We start from the raw sequence: 13364 nt of genomic DNA on the forward strand, positions 1-13364 counted from the left end.
AATGACCCCAGCTGCCCTGCCTTCCACCTTTCCTTTCCTTAAAAATAAATCACAACATCTCAACTTTGGAAAGAAAGGAATTTTTTAAAATTATTTTTTATTATGTTGTTATAGTCACCATACAGTATGTCATTAGTTTTTGATGTAGTGTTCCATGATTCATTGTTTACATATAACACTCAGTGCTCCATGCAATCTGTGTCCTTCTTAATATCCATCACTGGGTAACCCCCCCCCCACACACACACCCCATGCCCATCCCCTTGAAAACCCTTGGTTTGTTTCTCGGAGTCCACAGTCTCTCATGATTTGTCTGCCCCTCCGATTCCACCCCCCTTCATTTTTCCTTTCCTTCTCCTAATATCCTCCATGCTATTCCTTATGTTCCACAAGTGAAACCATAAGATAATTGACTTTCTCTGCTTGACTTATTTCACTCAGCATAATCTTCTCCAGTTCCATCCATGTTGCTGCAAAAGCTGGGTATTCATCCTTTCTGATGGCTGAGTAATATTCCATTGTATATATGGACCACATCTTCTTTATCTACTTGTCTGTTGAAGGGCATCGTGGCTCTTTCCACAGTTTGGTGATTGTGGTCATTGCTGCTATGAACATTGGGGTGCACACAGCCCTTCTTTTCACTGCCTCTGTATCTTTGGGGTAAATACCCAGTTGTGCAATTGCCAGGTCATAGGGTAGCTCTATTTTTATTTTTTTAGAAACCTCCACACTGTTTTCCAAAGTGACTGCACCAACTTGCTTTCCCACCAACAGTGTAAGAGGGTTGTTTGTTTTGTTTTGTTTTTATGTAAGCCCCACACCCAGCATGGAGCCCAACATAGGGCTTGAACTCATGACCATGTAATCGAGACCTGAGCTGAGACCAAGAGTCAGATGCTTACCTGTTTGAGCCACCTAGGCACCTAGGAAGAAAGACAGATTGAAAGACAGAGTTGCCTTCCCTAGTTTCATCCCCCATTGCTCAACATACAGGTTTCCCCTGTCCCACCGTTTCCCTTTATGAAATACTCACTTAGAGCACAGGTCTCAAGGACATTACTCTTGACAAGTTTTTTCAAGTTTAAAGTTTAAAGATCCTACTATTCACTTTTATATGCATTATTTACACTTCCTTAATTAAAAGAAATGTTCAGCTGGACAGGGAAGGATCTGGCCAAAGATCCTGTCTTAGGATTTAGAAAGTTTACTTCTCACAGATAACATTACCACATGTCATAACTTTGCCTTTCAAACTAGAGGAAGAAGCAAATCTCATTTCAAATATGGCTCTAGAGACAGCATATGTTACAAAACTCAAGTGGCACTGCCTTTGAGGCAGATCGGTGAGTCAGTGATCAACACTAACTTGAGTAAGACTACTCCAATAAGTTACTCAAGTACATGGCAAAATTACTCTCAGACATGATCCCACATACACACACTTGAATCATTTTCAGTGCAACTTCCCATACTTTGTATCCCTTTTGAGGTAAAGGTGAACTCATTTTTCAAATACAGACAGGAGCTCAGGAAAGTCATATGCAATGTCACAAAGCAATTGACACCTTACCCTAAGCTCTCTGATGCTAGATGCTGCCCTTGACCTCACGGTGCCTTGTATTTCACATGGTTCCAGGGTGACAATCCTTCCACCACAGCTACCTGGGTTGTCTAAGATACTGCAGGGGACAATGGCAGCTTCCAAGAGGCCAGGAAGCTGCATGGACTCCTGTGTACGGTGATCTGTGTACTGTTCACAACTATTTTCCTCCCAGTTTGAGTGACTAAGGCAGCAAATGCAATCTCCAATTAAAGGACATGCCAAGGCTTCTTATTCTTTTCTAAGACTCAGATCACACTTGACCTCTGAAGGCAACTGGTCTGCAGACTGTGTAAATTCCATTGTATATACGTGCTGAATGTAAGAAACCTCTTGTTGAATGAAAGAAAAATAGTGGTCCACCTCTTTCCAGACTGGTGAGACTCCTTGTGAGTCAAGACACTAATCCCCTACTGTTATGCCGACCATCTTTATTGTCATGGTGGACACTACATTGGGGGTCATTATTGCTTTTGACAGATCAGGTCCTTCACACTTTCCCTTCACACATTTTAAAAACCTGAGGCGCCTGGCTGGCTCGGTGGGAAGAGGCTGTGACTCTTGATCTCAAGGTCTTGAGTTTGAGCCCCACCTTGGGTGTGGAAGTTACTAAAACAAACAGAAAACCTTAAATAGCTACTGCCAGTTAGGATGTTTTTCTTGTCCCCATGGCTAAGTTCACCTTGCTGATCTTTAGATTCTTCATCCAGCTTCTCATCATCTCTATCCCAACTCCAACAGCTTAACAACTATGAGTCCTGGATCTTCGAACACTTCACCCCTCAGTCTGTCTCTCCATCTCTCTCTCTCTCTCTCTCTCTCTCTCACACACACACACACACACACACACACTCTCACACACACCTGAAAATCAGATCCCCACTGAATCCCTCCATGACAAAAGATGTGTCTTTCAGATTCCAATTTTCTCCACAAGAACTTTCTAGCCTCATCAGATAAGGATAATTATTATAACCTTCTTAAATATAAAAACATGTTCATAAAAAAATTGAAGAGGAAAACTTTTTTTTTTTAATTCACCCATTACCTCATTATCTAGATAGACCCACTGCTGACATGACAGTTGACCTATGCGCCAGATACTGGGGATACAGCAGTAACCAAAACACAGTCCTGACCCTCAAGGGTATTTTTTAAAATTTTGTCCATGTTTCTCCTTAGAGGACTCCATGTAGCACAATATTTTTCCAAGCTCATTTGTTTCAAAAGGTAATTCATGGTTAATCAATTCAAAATAGTATTCCCACCCTTGCCAGAGCCTACATTGAAGACGAATATATAAGCACAATCCTCCCAACTACTGGCGAATTCAAACAGACGACAGCAAACATTTTATTAAAGAACCAAGGAAGAAATCAGACTGCAACCAGAATTAGTGCCAAAGGAAAGGAAAGGACTGGTGTCGCCCCAGTTCCCATTGACAGGTAACTATCTTTATATATGGTTTTTAAATAATTTTTTTTCCTTCGGATAATCTCTGCTACAGAATGAAAGCTAAAGCATGTGTGTTTCAGCTCTGTAATGACTCTGTCTCAGACAAACTTATAAGGGTTCGATATGAGCAAAGCTCTGGGAAGCCGCCTTCCTGGATCTCATATGGGGACAGCACAGTTTCGGGGGTGGCTGAAAGGAGAACTCCTAACCCGTGAGGCTGACTACATGACAAACATTTCCCAGCCCCCTCACCCCACGCCTGTGAAGCCTGCTTGGTCATCCCAGGGCTCAGGCCAAGGATGAGAAAGTGGCAGATGTAGCCAAATGCCATGCGGCAGTCACTGAAGCCTGGCCAGTTTAAGTTCTCCCTTGCTGAGGCAGTAAGTACTAGGGGGATGGACAGAAAACTTTTATAGGAAACGTGCTAGAATAAAATGCCTGCTCGAGAAGGAGAACTGAATGAATGCATCATTGCCAAGTGCCAAGGTGAAATGCAGCCGAGATTCTCCATTTCTCCTGGCTCCAACACACAGCCCAGTTATTCTTATCCGTTGAGCTTCATTGGAGCCATGAATTTAAGCTTCACTAACTTTCTAGAAGCAGTAAGGCCTGGGGGAGGTCCGACGAACCCAGTACACTTCCTCACCTCCCTTCCAAACCGCCACAGCACAAGGTGGACCCTGCACGCCACACCCAACTCTACAAGGGGAACCAAGCATAAAGACTAACACTTATTTCAAGTGGTTCCTGCCCACCTTGAGATCATCATGAACCCCGTGGGCTTTCAAACCAGCAGCAGCCCCAATAGGAATCGACAACCCTGTAAGAGACAAGAGGATGCTTAGGAATGCACAGCAACAGTTCCTCACTCAGATGTGTGACTAACAACTCCACTCTCATTTTAGGATGACAGAAAAATGCCGCACAGGAATCCAATCCCAGTCAAACTTCATTTGGAAACAGCAAGGAAACACATTGGGATTTTTTTTTTTACATATATATTAACAAGGATAATTTGATCTCCACCCAAAGTAAGATTCAATCAATTTCCAAATTGGATAACTAAAAAATTTTCCCTATGAGTATATGCTTTCAACATAGTATGGGCCCAGGATTTAAAAAAAAAAATTTTTTTTAAGTAAACTCCACCCTCAATGTGGGGCTCAAACTCACGACCCCAAGATGAAAGAGTTGCATGCTCTGTTGATGGAGCCAGCCAGGCTCACCTGGGCCTGGGATTTTAAGTCCACTTTCTGTTCAGGAGAGAAAAGGGCAAAGAGCAGGGGAGACAGGCCTGGGGCAGGAATGATGAGGGGGAACCGCCATTGCCCTTGCCCCTCCAGCTTCAAGCACGGACTCTCCAGAGGCACCTTTGAACATGTACATTTCCATGTATTACATCACTTAACCCTCTGAGCATGAACCTTCCACTTGCAGTTTCCAAGTGTGGAAACTAAGGCACAGAGAAATGCAAGTAACTTGCCTAGGTTTCATACAGTATGAAAACAAATCTAAACATTAAATGTTTGCCTGGCAATTGAAAGCTGCTCTGATTATCTTTAACAGATAATAGAAACAAGTTCCTCCTTTAGAGAAACAGTGCAGACACTTTAAGCAAAACTTGTAATAACAGCAAATATTTATCGAACGTTTTCTCAGTGCCAGGACACCAACCTACCAGCTAGATAATGAACATAAACATCACTTGATTGAAATATAGGTTGCTTCCATCACTGGCAAATTAAGTCTTAGATGGAGATGACTAAGGAAATGCATTGACATTACTTAAGATTAAATTCATATCTGTAAACAACAACAAAAAACCACGTGAGAATGAAAAAAATTACCAGGAGCTAATTGATCTTAATTTTTAAAAATTATATAAAAAGGTCCTCCTTTAGAAATTTGATAGTAATGGATACAGGAGAACAATTAAAAGTCATCTTTTGGGGCACCTGGGTGGCTCAGTCAGTTGAACATCCAACTCTTGAGCTCGCTGGGCTCTGATCCTGATCTGCACTCCCTGGAGAGTCTGCTTGAGATTCTCTCCCTCTGTCCCCATCCCTCCCCCCACTCCAAATAAAATCTTAAAAAAAAAAAAAAGTCATTTTTGGGAACACCAAGCAAAAAATTCAATCAAATTGTAGGAATGTCCTCCGTAATCAGTAGCAAAACAAACAGATTTGCAGCTTCCCTGCAGTGTGGGTGTGACCTGAGTCCAACAGTATTTCTCCCAGCATGAACAACTAAACGTGAATAAGTGAGTGAATTAAAAATACTTCAAGTTGTTCTGAAGATAAAGATGGAGGACAAGGACATCCTTTAGCCCTTCCTGTCCAGGCCTCCATGCCAGCTTTAGAGTTCAGACTTGCCAGCCTGGTGCCTCTCTTTTACACAGAAAGTTTTCCCAGTAGCTCCTAAGAGTACTTCCTCCACCTAGAAATTCTTGGGAACTGGGCCTCCATCCCTCCTCCATGGGGATTTTGGACTTTATCTTCTGCATCCCATTTGTTTCCCAGAACAGAGAAAAGCGACCTTAAAGACAGACAAAAATAAATCCCATAAAATAAACACAAATTTGTATAGACATCAGTGCCCAGGCTTGTATGAGGTGCCAGGTGTGTGCTCAAATCAAACACACAAGGAGTAAGTTAAGTAAAGCCTTCAGTATTGTAGCCGTGTGTTTACACTTTTCTGACAAAAACCTGCAAGCACTGTGAGGAGGGGGACTGTGCATGAGGAACATCTTTTCACTTCTGCCGTTCTGCAGGGCAGCAGAATCCCCTACAAGGCTCTCTGACATGCGGTGGGCCCCGCCCCAGGTGCTGATTCAGAAGGCCTGGGGGGGGGGTGCCCAGAAATTCACCTTTTTAACAAGTTCTCAGGTGATGTTCTGCTGCTGTTGCTCCTCCAGAAAGTGCTCCCTGAAAACCACTGCTCCGGCTGGGGCACCAGCTGTCAGAACTGTGCAGGCACACGGACACACTCGGTCTAGTCCATGATTCCAAAACTAAAGGGGAGTCTGCTGAGAGTCTCGTTACATCGAGATGATGAATGGGAAATGTGGTATCAGCCATCTTCCCACAAAACGGAGATGCAGGTCATTGGAGGGCACTAAATCTCTAGTCAAATTTTAGAAGCAAAAATTGCCCCAGGTAATAGGATGAAAAAAGGAGGTGACAGAAACTCTATTGCCCAATAATTTACTTGTCAAGATCCCTGTCCTGCTCTAACTGTACCTGTCCTCCTCACCTGTTCTCAGAGTATGCGCCTTCTGGGATGGTTTAGAGTCAGTCATCGGTCTCCCTGGCTGGAGCCGAGGAGCGCCCAGTAGGCGCCATGCCTACCCATGTCTGTATTCATGGATCACCTTCAGTACCGTAAGCAGCAGCATCATTTGGCGATGTCTCTCCTACCCTGGGCAAAACTCTGACCAACCTGCCCATCCACAGGAATCCCCAACCCTAGAAGCATGGTGAAGGGACCTCTGAGCAGCAGAGGGAGCGGACCCCAAACGCCCCCAGGCACACACCTCACCGGCCCGCCTGGAGTTTCCAGCCCCACGCACTCCAATCACACTCAACCTTCCCTCCATTCCCCACTTCACTGGGCCTCTCGCCCCTCAAAATCTAATGAAAAGTTCAAAAAAGGTGGGGAGCGTTTCAAAGAAAACCATACTTCAGTAAGAAACTGAGCCAGCTACTTTCTTCAAGACAGCTCTGACGGCCCTCTGTCGTCTACAGAGAAATGATTCTGGGATATCTAGGAAATCCCCTTCCAGCTACACCAGTGTGCCCCGGCAACTATCCCCAACCACCGAAGCTTCCAACCCGCACACACTATCCATACCACGAATACACACAAATGCCTTGCACTTTTGCCTCCCACCTTCCTCAAGTTCTTGTTCAAGTTCACAGTCCGTGAAGCCTTCCTATTGCCCCATCCAAATCCATCACTCTCGTGTCTTCTCTTCCACAGAACTAGGAAGTACACTCCGAGGCGTAACTATTATTCTGTATCTCCCAGGTTCTTACAGTTGTGACCATCATGGTCCTTTTTCTTTCACCCATCATCTGTTGTACAGATTAAGTGCTCAATTAATTGAAATCTCCACAGTTCAGCAATGTGTACTAGGACCCACAGCAGCCACCATTACAGGAGTATAAAACACTCCCTTCAAGGTCCAGGGAAAAACCCTAAGGCCACACAGGCTGTCAGTGCTGGCAGTAAGGGTTCAAACCTACCTCTACTTAACTACAAAGCTTTTGCCATTTCACTGACACCATGCTGCCCTTCGAGGAAGAAAAACAAAGAGAACAGTTAAGTGAAAAAAAGTTTTGGCTTGCTTGTTGGTCCCCTCACTGCAAGCTTCTGCTTGATTTCTCATCAACCCCCACTTTTAAGGTATGGCCAGTATACGTAATCAAGTGTGTTTTACCAATTATCCCATTTGGAATCGTTGGAGCATACCACTGTATTATGGCAAAACCTTTCTTTCATTTCGGTGCCTCACAGTGACATGGGATGTCTCCACACACACAGAAAACCCTTTGATGAAGCCTGGATGTACTGTATAAAAGGCTCATGTATTCTTCCAGGCTTTTCTTGGGGACAGGGAGGAAGCAAAATTCCATTTAGACCATGTGGTGCATCCACTGTTTAAAAGATCACACTATCCAAATAGCTACAGGTTTCTGGAGATTGAGAAAATCATGGCCAACACCAGAAACAAAAAAGAGGTGGAACCCCTCTGAGTAATTCAGGGAGACAAACTGACAACAGCTGGCGAGAGGAGCCTTCAGGTTCTGAAGGTTCCAGCTTTCAAGTTCCCACTGTCACCTGCCAGATGTGTGACCTTGAGATATTATCATGGATTTCAGCTCCTTTGTGACATGGGGAAACACAGCCCTCTCTAAGGTAATAATGAGCAGATGGTAACAGCTGTACATGAAAAGCACCGACTCTTCCCAAGTTCCCTAATTTTAATACCCCAGGCTCAACCGCCCACCCTGCAGGACCACACCTGACTATCAAATCAGAAGGTGAGTGAGTAGCCTTTGTTTCTCCTTCAGTTACCATGAAGACTTGGAGTGTTAGATCGGTGCGTATAATAGACTTTTAAGTAAAATGAGCTGTTAAAACACTTGCATAGTGGGAACGTAAGGGGCAACAGCAAATCAATGGTTCCCTAGAGAAAAAGGGGGTCAGCTGATACCCTAAACACTAAATTTTAAAACACACTTGGTATTACCAAGCTTAAACTCTGCCAAACAAGTCATTTTGGCTAACAACATGGGTAATTAAAGTTAAAAGCGTACTAAAATAACACTTTAGCTGTTGACCTTGAAGATCCTTTTGAAAAATTCAACCCAAACAATAGCACACGAAGGAGTGACTTGACTTTCGAATGACAGCATCACATGGCAACACAGCAGACACCTTAAACCTTCTGCGTTCACATGACAACACCGATGTAATGGGGAAGTCGGATGCACTGAAGAGAGGAGGAGGAGGAGAAGAAAGAAAAGCTCAAAGCATCAGGCAGAATAGCCCCTCAACCCTCGCTGCCGCCCAACACACACACACACACACACACACACACACACACACCCCTTCCATTAGGCCCAGGTTGCACTTTTTTAAAACAAACAGTGAAACACGGATCACTACCAGCTTTACAATGTTTCTCAAGAGAGAAGTTTTGCTGAGGACAAATAACCACAGTTCTTGCCAAAAGCACATTGACTACCTACCCACAGTAGGCACTTGAATGTTGACTGAATTATCAATTCTGAGTGAGATCATCTATGTCTAATCACAAAGACCCTCTTTTGCTATCAGTTGTATTCTTAACTCTCAAGTAACTGGAAGAAAACTTTTGACAGATCATGGTGGCAACGTGGCTTAAGCATTACTTTGGTTAATTCATCATAATTCATTACAACAGCATGAAAATTATCTGCAAATCATGCCTAAGCTTAAGTGTCATTTCAGTTTGGTTTGGGGGCACCTGGGTGCCTCAGTGGGTTAAGCGTCTGACTTTGGCTCAGGTCATGATCTCGGGATCGTGGGTTAGAGCCTGGCATCTGGCTCTGCGCTCACTGGGGAGTCTGCTTCTCTCCCTCCCTCTGCCCGTCCCCTGCTCATACCCTCTCTCCCTCTCTCAAGTTAATAAACAAAACAGTTAAAAATAAATAAATTTGATTTTGAGTGTAGAAGGATACTCTGGCTATGACAGTATGTCATACCATATTCTGGTTAGGTCTAAATTCGTAAAGCCATTTTCCACCTTTACCTTTTGCCACGTCTTCCCTGCAGCACAGCGTGAATGAGCAGTTACTTCAGCTTTGTTCTGTAGTAATGGGACCCAAAGTAATTTCAAAGGTTGCAGGAGAATGTGGCCAAAATGGAAGAGGCAGGAATTAAATAGAAAATGACCTATTTAATTTTAATTCAGTGCTCCAGTGTGCCAATCAGGAAGACTTCAGCAATCTCTCCTGTCAGAAATCTGAGAAAGGTGCCTTCACAGAGAACAAATCGAGCAATACCTCAAGTACGACTTACTATGGGGTATTTGACAGACACTCAGCCTGGTGGAGAAGAGAGATATCATGACAGCCCTGAGTTCAGTGAGTTTACTTTGTCCAACAATTACTGAATTAAATGATATTCCAAGGGGAGAAGAGATGGCAGAACAGAAGACCAGAACTAAAATAAGTTTCACAGTTAAAACCAACTCCTAAAGTCATTTTCAAAGCCCAGTTTCAAATACCTAAATACCTTTCGCTCAGAATACATGGTCCTGGAACTGAAATAACGACCATGGGTGGGACATGTATTGGGGCTTAACTTATTGTTAAGTGTCAGGAATAAAGCCTGTTTGCTATAGTTCAAGGTCTCATAGAACCTGAACTTACCAAACCCACAGACAAGAGAAGCACAATTCTTTAATCAACATAGCAAGGACAGTGCCTTTTCCTTCCCCAGACTTCCTGTGAAAAGCTCACAGCACTGTCTGCAGTGAGGACATAGTGTTGATGGAGGCCTATCCCCCCCCCCAAATCAATCCACTACCAGAAATTATGTATTCTGATACACCACAGTCTCCTTTTGCGCAAATAGTATGTGTTACCTAACACTGGCTAACACTCAAGTGTGTTCAACTACGTTCTTTTAAAATTAATTATGAGTCCAGTTGCAAATTTCAGAAACGTTTTAAGGACTTAACAGGCTACTTTATGAAAGCCTTAATATTTTAGGGTGACCATAAAGTGTGGAAACTATCAAACACATTTCTTTTACTCCATGACCGAAGCAGGTCGTGAGCTGTGGGAAAGCAGGTGGGAGTGATTCCAATAAGGCTGCACAACACCCCATCACACCAGACTCATGAGAAAACCTGGACAATGCTTTCCAGAGAAAGTGGATATGTGGAATGTTGTGGTTGTAGGATCTAAACCCCTTTGGTTGTTGCTCCTGGAGTATGTTAAGTCCACAGGTACATTCGATGGAAAAAATAAAAATTAAGCAAACACCACAGATCTCTCCGTCTCCACAGGTGACTCACGCCCTTTGTTCACAGCCACTTTGCACGAGCATATTGAACTAGTAAGAGATGACCCACCAACTACACCATGCACGAAAATGTGGTATGGAAAGCCCTTTCTTGGTGTGTCTGTGTCTCATTTCCAGACTTCGTGGTCATCTTCTAATTTGACACAGAGAAGCTACCATTTGTGCTGGGAGCTTGTCACATCAACAAAAGCCTTTCACCAACCTGTGGTTGACACCACACACACTGAATGACCGCAGCATGCCTCCTTGAATGCAAAGAGCTCTGCTGGCTCTGTGGTTTACTCAAGGATCATCCAGGCTGCAAAGAACTGGGTCCTGATCAACTGTTCTGTGCATTTCACTACTGTACAGAGGCTGCGGCTGGCTCCCTGGGCTTCTTCCTCATTGCCTGACACCAAAAGGGTCACATGGCAAAACGAACTTCCTATCTCTGACAATCCATTCGCAGCCCAGCGCAGAGGAAGAACTTCCACAAGCTACTCCCTCTGTTTAACTGGGCAAGTGTCCGGCCCTCCCGACCGGCCGCCCCACCTTCCCAAACGCATGAAACAACCCTGCGGCAGGTATCACCACCTTAACCCCAACCTGATTCCTCTGTCACAAGGCCAAGCCAGGGCAAAAGATTAACCAGTGGTCTTCGGCCACGGGTTCACGGACAGGGCCAACCGTGGAGACGGAGCGCCAATTTTTTGTTTGTTTTAAAGGAAATACTTCCTGGCACACGTTTAGCGAAGACTCTGAACTCTGTCCATGAAGCCACGTGGTTGGTGCTAATCAAGCTCCATCCACTCACGATCCGCCAGAGCAACCTCTTTCCGAACAGCAGTCCCTGGCGGGGTAATCTACACCACCTCGGTCAAGTCACGCGGGCTCAGGCTGGATCCTGGGGAGCCCAGCTCTGCGTCCTCTCCCGGTGGCAGTCCCGACAGGGTCGCAGGGAACAGGAGGGAAGACAGAGGTTGGGTCCGGCGCTGCCCGGTGCAGCAGCACCAGTATGAGATTCACGTCAGTGGGGTGCAAACTGGCTCTTGCTGCTCGGGGGCATTTCGAGGGAGCAGGCAGGGAGACGCCTGCCCTTCCAGGAGAGCCGCCTTCGCCACTGGTGGAGTGCGTGGGCACAGCACTTGCGGCGCCCACCTGTAGCCACAGCAAACAAACTTTCCTTCGGAGTCGGCACGATCCGGTCCCTTACGCCACCCCCCGGCCCCAGGCGGCAGCGGCCCGGAGCTCCGAGGGCTCCTCACCTGATACCCCCTAAACCCCCAACCTGGCCTGGTCCAGAGCGCAACCCAGCGCCGCCCGCGCTCCCCAGGCGGGTTTTCCGGGAGAAGGACTGGGGTTACCAGCTGAGGAACAGGAATCTGTGGGGAGAACGGCAGGAGGCTGCTCACTCCCTTCTGCAACTTCAGCTTTCAACTTTGCCAACGACACAGCCGCTGCCCTCCCGCTCCCTCCGAGGCGCGCACCCGGCTCCCTCGGCTTCTCCAACGCGGTCCCCGGGGAGGGGGCTCCCCAAGGCCGGCGGAAGCCGCGCGCACCCGGCGTACTTACAGCCATAACGGGGTCTCTGCAGGGACGGCAACTCCTCGTGAGGCATCCTGCGCGGCTCTGGGGGCCCGCCCGAGGCGCGCCCCCCGCGGCTCCGCTCGCTGGCCAGGCTCGCCGGCTCCGCGCCCCTCCGGGGCGCTCGTGTCCGGCCTCTCGCTGCCCTCCCTCGGTCGCCCCGAGATGGGCGGCCCGCTCGCTCGCTGCTCCCCGGTCGGCGTTCGTTGCGGCCGCCGCGCGCTCACACCCGAGCAAAAGTGAACTCTCGTCCCTCGCTCCGTCCCGGCCGCCGCCGCGTCCCGGGCAGGTTTCCTTTCTCCTGCAGCCCGGCCCCGTTATTCTCCGCGGTGGGAGCGCGCGCCGCGTCGCAGCGACCCCTACCGCGAGCGGGGCGCAGCGCCCGGGCCGCCTGAGCCCGCCCCTTCACCCGCCCGGGCGGAGGAAGGGGCTGAGCGGGGCGCCGGGCCGGGATCCCCTGCAGCTGGGGCCCGCGCGCCGCTGGCCGCCTGGGGGCTGCGGCCGCCCCGCCTGAATTTTCACTTCTGGAGAGTTCTGAGGGTGGAAGTGAACCCACGCGGGGAAGAGCAAGCAAAACCGCAGAAGATACAGGCTACGCCAGTCGCCCGGGGTGTTGCTCAGTTACAGAAGAACAAACAGCGCGGTTCTTTGCCCTCTGGGGAGATCGCGCGGTGCTTTTTTTTTTTCCCCCCTCTCTCTCTTTTTTCTTTTTTCTTTTCTTTCTTTCGAAAGTTGCTTCTGCGACTCTTTGTCTACACAGTGCAGGGTTCCCCTTTCGTCACAAGAAACTGAGAGGGTGTGCATGCGTGTTGGGAGAGCGAGATAAACACTATCCAAGCAACCCCTCGAAACACGAGCGCGAGTCGTCCTCGGCTCCCCTTCGGCGCGCTCCCTTCCACGCCACGCCCGTGGCGTGCGGAACCGCCGCCCGGCCCAGGTGGGGTCCACACCACAGAAACCTTTTCCGGCTAAGCTTGAAAGGAAATTAAGTTGCTTGCGACTCTTTTAAAAGGGGGTTTTCTAATGCGGTCGCCTGGAGCTGTTCTTCTTTTTTCTCTTGGTGCCCCAGAGTGGTAAGATCTGGAGGCATGGGGACTGTTCTCTACCTATGCCCTCTCCTGTTTGTCAAATGTGGGAGGCGTGGATGACCACGTGCTGCCAAAATAAC

General features: G+C 47.2%; 1 protein-coding gene across 1 annotated transcript in view; it reads right to left on the reverse strand.

Moving 5' to 3' along the window:
* Positions 1-12527, reverse strand: part of IQGAP2 (IQ motif containing GTPase activating protein 2) — a 277799-nt gene extending 265272 nt beyond the window's left edge. The window contains exon 1 of the mRNA XM_080804306.1: positions 12185-12527. Coding sequence (XP_080660432.1) covers positions 12185-12230 — 46 coding nt within the window. The 5' untranslated portion in view covers positions 12231-12527. The remainder of the gene's footprint in view (positions 1-12184) is intronic.
* Between the last annotated feature and the right edge of the window lie 837 nt (positions 12528-13364).

Source organism: Martes martes, assembly GCF_963455335.1.
Source record: "Martes martes genome assembly, chromosome: 5".
NCBI lineage: Eukaryota > Metazoa > Chordata > Mammalia > Carnivora > Mustelidae > Martes > Martes martes.